The sequence below is a fragment of the Hyla sarda genome, chromosome 2 (assembly GCF_029499605.1).
Source record: "Hyla sarda isolate aHylSar1 chromosome 2, aHylSar1.hap1, whole genome shotgun sequence".
Lineage (NCBI taxonomy): Eukaryota > Metazoa > Chordata > Amphibia > Anura > Hylidae > Hyla > Hyla sarda.
This window is the reverse complement of record NC_079190.1, coordinates 433,677,247-433,684,865: the sequence shown is the minus strand read 5'-3', so window position 1 is coordinate 433,684,865 and position 7,619 is coordinate 433,677,247. Positions and strand designations below refer to the sequence as shown.

At 40.2% G+C, this 7,619-nt stretch overlaps 1 protein-coding gene across 1 annotated transcript in view; it reads right to left on the bottom strand.

Annotated features, from left to right (window-relative positions):
* Positions 1–417: 417 nt before the first annotated feature.
* CPD (carboxypeptidase D) overlaps positions 418–7,619 on the bottom strand; it is an 88,618-nt gene continuing 81,416 nt past the window's right edge. The window contains exons 20-21 of the mRNA XM_056559124.1: positions 6,905–7,004; positions 418–4,525 (exon numbers count right to left, since the gene is read on the bottom strand). Coding sequence (XP_056415099.1) covers positions 4,299–4,525; positions 6,905–7,004 — 327 coding nt within the window. The 3' untranslated portion in view covers positions 418–4,298. The remainder of the gene's footprint in view (positions 4,526–6,904; positions 7,005–7,619) is intronic.

Genomic DNA, 7,619 nt, shown 5'->3' with positions numbered 1-7,619 from the left:
TCGTCGCGTCTATACTACCAATAGCAGGGATAGGAGGGGTGGCACCCCTGCCACCTCACTCCTATCCCTTCAGGGGGATCGTAGGTGTCTTGGACAACTGTGATCCCCCTTATTTTCCGGGTCACCATAGACCCGTATGACCCAGAATAGCCACAAATCACAAGTGTGAATTCACACCACCGGGCTTTTGCCGATATTGATCGATATCAGCAGCCACCCCGGTCCGGTCCCCGCCCAGCGCGCGGTGGGGATAAAAATTACCACGGGCGTACAGGTACGCTCTTGGACCTTTTGTACCAGAGAGCAAAGGCATACAGGTACGCCCTTGGTCCTTAACAGGTTAATAAATGTGGCAATATGTTAGCAAGTTGTCTAAATAAAAGGATACAAAAAACAGTGATTTTTTTTGGTTTCTTTTCAAATATTTAGTTACATTAATTGCAATAAATAAACATGACTTCTGCAGACATGAGAGATTTCAGCTATAATAGTGTTATAATGGCAGTAAAGGAAAAGCAAACGAAGTTAAAATAGCTGAATGAGTCTTGTACATAAATGCAGCTTGTATTTATTTCCACAAAAGTATGACAAGATTAACAAAAAAAAAAATCAAGTGAAAATTTCCATTTCCATGTAGAATGCACTATTAACAGGCACAGGTGCAATACACAACACAATGTTGTACCAGTTTAGCAACAGTATGCAAGTTTAACATCCAATAACAACATAATGATGGTTCTTAAAGCAAATCAAAGCCTTTTTATCAATGAAATCAAGGGAACCCCTTTTTCCGTGGTCAAGCGTTGCAGCAATGTTACATTATAGTATTTTGCAAATGCTGCACCTGCTTCAACAAGGCACTTCGGGAATTACTACATGTCAATATAGCATGGGAGGAAATGCAAGTAAAGGTCCAGAGTGCCTCATTGAGATAAGCACATAATACTGCATGGCCTTGGTATGTAATGTTAAAATATACAAAATGGATTTGGTGGCTGTTGCGCATATTACATAGAGGCCAGAGAAAGCAACATTCTACAAGGGATGTGGTACTTTTGTCAAGCATAGGTTCACCTTTAGTAAATGTGCACTGATATATTAGGAAACTACACAAACAGCAGTTCTCTAATATATTTTTATAAGGGTAGGGGGTCACACATAGCGCATCCGCTGCCATCAGTCACAGAGCGACGGCAGAGTAAGCTCCCTGTTTCTCTGTGTGTCTGCTCATAGTGGCGGATTTTCCACCGGCAGACATGAGCTTAGTCACAGAGCTACCCTGCTGCAGTCGAAGGCTTGCTCGACTGCCGGCAGCGCATCCGCATCATCAAATACGCTGCGGATGCACTGTGTGTGACCCTACCCTAAAGGGGAAATACAGTTCACGTCACATTGGAGTTTGCTGATTTCTAGACATGATTCTATAGAGGGCTTACATACATGCCTTTTACACTGATAAAAGGATCAGATAAATCAACAACAGTTTGCTTCCACTAGTAGAAATCTCTAAGCAGTGCTGAATGGGTGTGAGAACTCTTGTAAAAATAAATGGCAAACTTAGATCAGAAACTTCTATGTGATGATCTGATATAAATATGAGAAGATCCATAGATCACCAACTGGATTTCCCCTTTAAGTGTAGCAATGAATTTCCAAATCATAATTACTTTTCACAATAATAAATTAATGTCCTAAAGAGTGGGCAGAACCACTACATGTAAAAAATGAAATCACAATATCCACAAGCAATTTTGGAGAAGGGAAAATTACTGCATGAGTTATAATGTGAATCTAAAGCCACTTTCACATGTCTGCACTCTGTATTCGTATGTGCAAACCAAAAGCAGAAGTGGGTCCAAAACTTGGAAAAATTGCAAATGGTTCCATTACATATTCTCTCTCTGTTTGGTTTAACTCCTGGTTATGGCTAGCAAATAACTGATGCAAAATACTGACCAAAATACTGCTGTGTGAAAGTGGCCTAAGGCTGGATGTAAAGCAGCAAAATGTGGTAAGGCAGTAAATTTGGCAGCAATATGTAAGAGTATATTTAATTGGCCATTCCTGGCACTACAGAAAACTTTTGACATATCATAGAAACAAAAGTTTTCATTGGCTGGGTCTGGGGGGCTGAAACCCCCAACAAATGGTAGAATGAATAGGACAAAGTACATTATAGCGCTGTTTCTCTCTTTTGTGCATGAACTCTATAGTTGGTCTATACAGCCCGTACACATCTGGGGACAGCTCAATCGCTTCTCCCAGTTATCAACGCCTGGACCATCACCGATGAAAACTTTTGGAATGTCTCCATGACACATCAAAAATCTGAAATATGAAACTGTCCACAACAAAAGCAGGTGAACAGATTTATGCAGACAAGGCAAAACCTGCACAAATGTGTACTTTGGGTAATTTCAGGCAGAATAGTCACTAAAGCATGAATTGCTCCTGGTATCAGACTTCCAGTGATTTCAATGGGATTTCTATGGCCATGTTCACACATAGTAATTTCAGCACATTTCTGATGCTAATCCGAATCCTGCTGGAAGAATTGACATCTCGATTCTTGAGGCAGAAACAGCAAGGAAAGATCCCATTGAAGTCAATAGGAATTTGTTTTTCCGCTCTAAATCTGCAACATTCATTACTTCTATTAAAAAATCTTAATCCTTCCAATAGTTATTAGCTTCTGAAGTTGAGTTGTTGTTTTCTGTCTAACTGCTCTCTGATGACTCACGTCACGGGAGCTGTGCAGTTCCTATGGGGATATTCTCCCATCATGCACAGCTCCCGGGACGTGACATCATCATTGAGCAGTTAGACAGAAAACTTCAGAAGCTAATAACTATTGGAAGGATTAAGATTTTTTAATAGAAGTAATTTACAAATCTGTTTAACTTTCCAGAGCCAGTTGAGATATATATACACACACACATATATATAAAAACAAAGCTTTTGCCTGGAATACCCCTTTAATGTCAGAATGGAGCGGAAAGCAGGTTTGGAAACAATTTCCGAAAGTTTACTTTTCCTAGTCATTTTCTTCTCTGTGCAAAAGAGGAAATCAGGTTCAAATAACCTCATACGTGAGAACATTACATTGACGGAGTCTGATCCAGGACCTCCACCAATTTCCTAGATTTATCTACTCCCCTTTGGCAGAACTCAGATTACAGATACTGAAGATCCAACAACAGTCTGAGCAAAATAATCTGCTATTAATCTGAATAGTTGTTTGCTTAGAATTTTGTCAGATTTTCAATAACAAATCCATCAAAGAGCCAAAGTGGTCCAAAGAGATCTTTACTTTTGAAAACCATTGGAGATACCAGGTCAGAAATACCCAGTATGGTCATACATTTATCATGACATATGAAAAGATCATTTCCAATAAAAAGGCCAGACCATGTTCTATATGAGTAGAATATTTTGTGATCCACCAAAATCAATGCTAGTGCTTTATTTAGCACAATCTAGGTGAAAAGGTTTGTTGAAGTGTTCTGTCTTACTGCAATGTTACGTGGTGGATTAAAAAGCAAGCATCATAGAAATTTGGAAATGTGCTTATTGCCCCATAGCAGAAATGGCCAAAGATTAGAAAATAAACACTTGCTGACCAGTCAGCAGCCTATAGACAAGATGGCCGTCTACTGTACCTAGAACGTCACCTCCATTATTGTAGTGTCTAGAAAAGAACAGTAAATTACAAACACTCTTTGTTCCAGAACCCCATTTCAAAAAAACCTTGAGAACCTAAACCATCTCCGACTATTATAAAACTGTTCTCAGGTAAAACATTCATTTTTTTTCTCCCAATGGCAGAAATGAAATCTGGTCAATACAAAATCCCCATCAGTTTCCAAATACAACAAACTGACAACAAGTTCCCCCAAAAGTCAGACTGTTCTTATGTTGAGACATCATAGAATAGAAAGTAGTATAGCGGCTCGGTGAAGCACCTTGCCAAGTATTGCAATAAATCCTAACCCCTCCACGAGGGCCACGGTGTGGTAAAAACGTGCAGCTGGTAAGGCTTCTGAAGCAATCCGCTGTAGTTGTCATCCTATATTGTCACATTGTTTTCCTAGCAGACAATGGGGTCCAGACATACACAACACACATTAATGTTGTAAAAACGAAAGAGCACTTAACACAAAAAGTAGTTCGGGAAAAGGTCAATGGCAAATGTGCAGAACAAACTGCAGGACATTGCTGCGGCCAATCTAGGAATTGTTTAAGAGTGTAGTGATCTTCTTATCCTGTCTGGAGCAATGTGTCCTGGCTGCAGTGTCGTTTTAATGTTTGCTGGTATATAGAGTCTCTTCCTCTGTGTCGGTTTCATCCTGGAATTCATTACTTAGCAGGGATTTCTTAGATCCAGCAGACATCAGGCGAATTTCATCCTCATAGTCATCATTGTGCTGCCTCAACCGGTGGAATCCATCTTTGTGTCTATTGGACTTGATGGAGCAAACACACCAAATGATGCAGGCTGTCAGAAGTAGAGCAGTCATGGTGGCTCCTGAAAATAAACCATGGAAAAGGTCATTTAATAGAAAGGTTAAAGGGGTACTCTGCTAGAATTTTTTTTTTTTTTGTAATCAACTGGTGCCAGAAAGTTTAACAGATTTGCAACTTACTTCTATTAAAAAAAATCTTAATCCTTCCAATACTTATCAGCTGATGTATACCACAGAGAAAGTTATTTTCTTTTTGAACTTCCTTTCTGTCGGACCACAGTGCTCTCTACTGACACCTCTGTCCATTTTAGGAACTGTCCAGAGTAGGAGCAAATCCCCATAACAAACCTATTCTGTTCTGGACAGTTCTTGACATTGAAAACAGTGCTCTCTGCTGACACCTCTGTCCGACAGAAAGGAAATAAAAAAAAATTAATTAAAAAAAAGGAGAACTTACTGTGGATTATACAGCAGCTGATAAGTACTGGAAGGACTAAGATTTTTAAATAGAAGTAACTTACAAATCTGTTTAGCTTTCTTACACCAGTTGATAAAAAAAAAAAAAATTCCGGTGGAATACCCCTTTAAAGAATATTTACAAGCATTTTATCAGCAAGCAGGAAGAAAAAGGGCCACAGGGTGCAGAGTTTGGTGAATCAATGGTCGTCCTACTTCCCCTCTATGTTCTTTCAATAGGTTTCGTCCATGGCACAAGGAGAAGGGAAAGGATTTACCAATAATTCCTTATAGGATGTCTCCCCACTTCTTTTTGCCATGCTCTAAAGGTGCATTCACACAGGAGACCATATGTTTTGGATTTGTGTGTGTCTACAGTGTGTTACATTGTAAGAAATCTCATTCACTCACTATGGAAAACAAATCCACAGAATTTGCATGGAAATTGACCTGTGGTGTAGATTTTAAAACTGCACCATGTCAATTATGTTGCGGAAGAATCTGCAGTGATTCCATCCTGTGTGAAAGCACAATAAAGTACAGGAGAAGTGATGTGAATGGGTTTTACATACAAGGCTCAACAAGGATTGGCATGATATTCCAACCTAAATGGGCACCGTTTCAAACAACTTCCCTCCATTTAATAGCCAATGGGCGACATTTATCATTGTCTTTAGACTTTTTTGTGTCTAGAAAAGATTTATTTGCGCCTTTTCTGTGCCTTTTGGTTTACACATTTCTGCTGATTTTGAGTTTCAATCCACTGATTTTGGTAATACACGTGATATGGAAGGGTTTTATGAACTACACCTTTTTCATGAAAAGGCGCATAAAAGGTGCAAAGCCACTGAAAAGTCTCTAAAACTACACCAGCCCAGACTTAGCTTAGCTTTTGGGTGTATGTCAAGAGAGAAATTTCAGAAAATGTAACCTGCACAAAATTTATGAAATGCTCTGCGACCATTTAATAACCATTTAATAAATCAGACTAAGGAATTTCCGCCGGAATTTTCGCTTTGAAATTTCCGGCAGAAATTCCGCTTACTATAATGCATAGTGTAGTGAATGGTTTTCCGTTCACAAATTCACACTTCGGAATTTGCGAAGCGGAAAATCCGGATGAAAAATCCGCTAGAAAATTTCCGCCTGAAGAAAGGGGTTGCTCTTCCTTCAGGCAGAAATCCTAGTGGAACACATTGCAGTCTATAGGAGACTGCAGTGTCCGCGCGGTCCTAGCGCCGACTAATTCAGTCTGTGCAGACGGAACTCGGAATCTCCGGGCGGAAATTTTCTGCCCGGAGATTCCGTAGTCTGAACTTAGCCTAAGTCTTGGCCACTAGGTGTCATCCTTCTCTAGCATCTGCCGTCTACCTGTGGAAATCCGTCTCTAATAAAACTAGATTAGGACAAAACACAGGATGTAGGGGAGTGAGTCTGAGAAAGCCTGGACTGTGTGCTTGCAAGCTGAGTCAGTCTGTTTGCTAAAGATGATCCACACTGTTCCTCAAAGGCAAATCATGGATTTCCTCTCATCATACATTAAGTTAAGGGTAGCTGTCCCATGAGTAAATACCAGCGTACCTATTGCTGTATGTCCACATGGTTACATTGTAATCTCCCCCTCCTAGCTACTCAACAGCAGTTGTACTTCATGTAACCCCTTTCCTTGATTTTCTTTCTGCTCACATAACACCTTGCAAAGCCAGTGCATCAGTAACCACTCCTCCACCCACATGTGCTCTGTGTGTATATCACTGCAAGCCCCCCCGGCAAATATCCAAGCTCTGGTCTATCCCCTGAAATTGAGAGAACGAGAAATGCACTGTAGATAGGACTCTCAGGGGGCTTAAAAACAGCAGTGCGAGAACTAAAATCATCTCATCACCACTCTGAAGGGTTAAGCGAACAAGCAGGGTAGAAGGGTATTTAAATTTGTTGTTATAAATGACAGGTACACTTTAACAAGAGAAAAAAAAATTCCACACCTGCAATAGTTACAACCAACTCTCTGGGTAGCCCAAATATACGATTATCCATGACGAAGATTATTTCTACAAGGCTGGCTGCATCGTGCCGAACATGAACCTAAAGAAAAAAAGAAAAACAGCAATACATGAAACCAAACTACAAGGTGTAAACAGTCAAAGGACGGGTAAGTTATTCTCTGCACCAGTGGAGAGTGGCAAAATTGTGAAACTTGTTTCAGCAAAAAATGTTGCTCAAACTTACTTCGTGCAAAACCGCAGACACAGGGAATGATAAATCCTCACCTTCCCAAAAAGTCTATATGTGGAAATATAATACTGGCTGAAGAAAATGAAAATCACAAACTTAGATCTACAGCACCCAAACTCTAAGCCACTCTCTGCATACAAGTGGAATGGAACTATATTGTTGCTGAAAAAACTACAGTGATCCCTCAACTTACAATGGCCTCAACATACAATAGTTTCAACATACAATGGTCTTTTCTGGACCATTGTAACTTGAAACCAGACTCAACATACAATGTACAGACAGTCCAGATCTGTGATACCTGTCACAACTGGGAGAACTGACCAATCAGAATGGGCATTCACTGGTAAGACCCCTGTATTACTGAAGTGCATGCACTGAATTCCTGTCTAGTTGCGCCCCCTACAGTACAGGGAGGAACTACAAGTTCTGTACTACTCCTTACCTGTACCAGGGTTAGCTGCT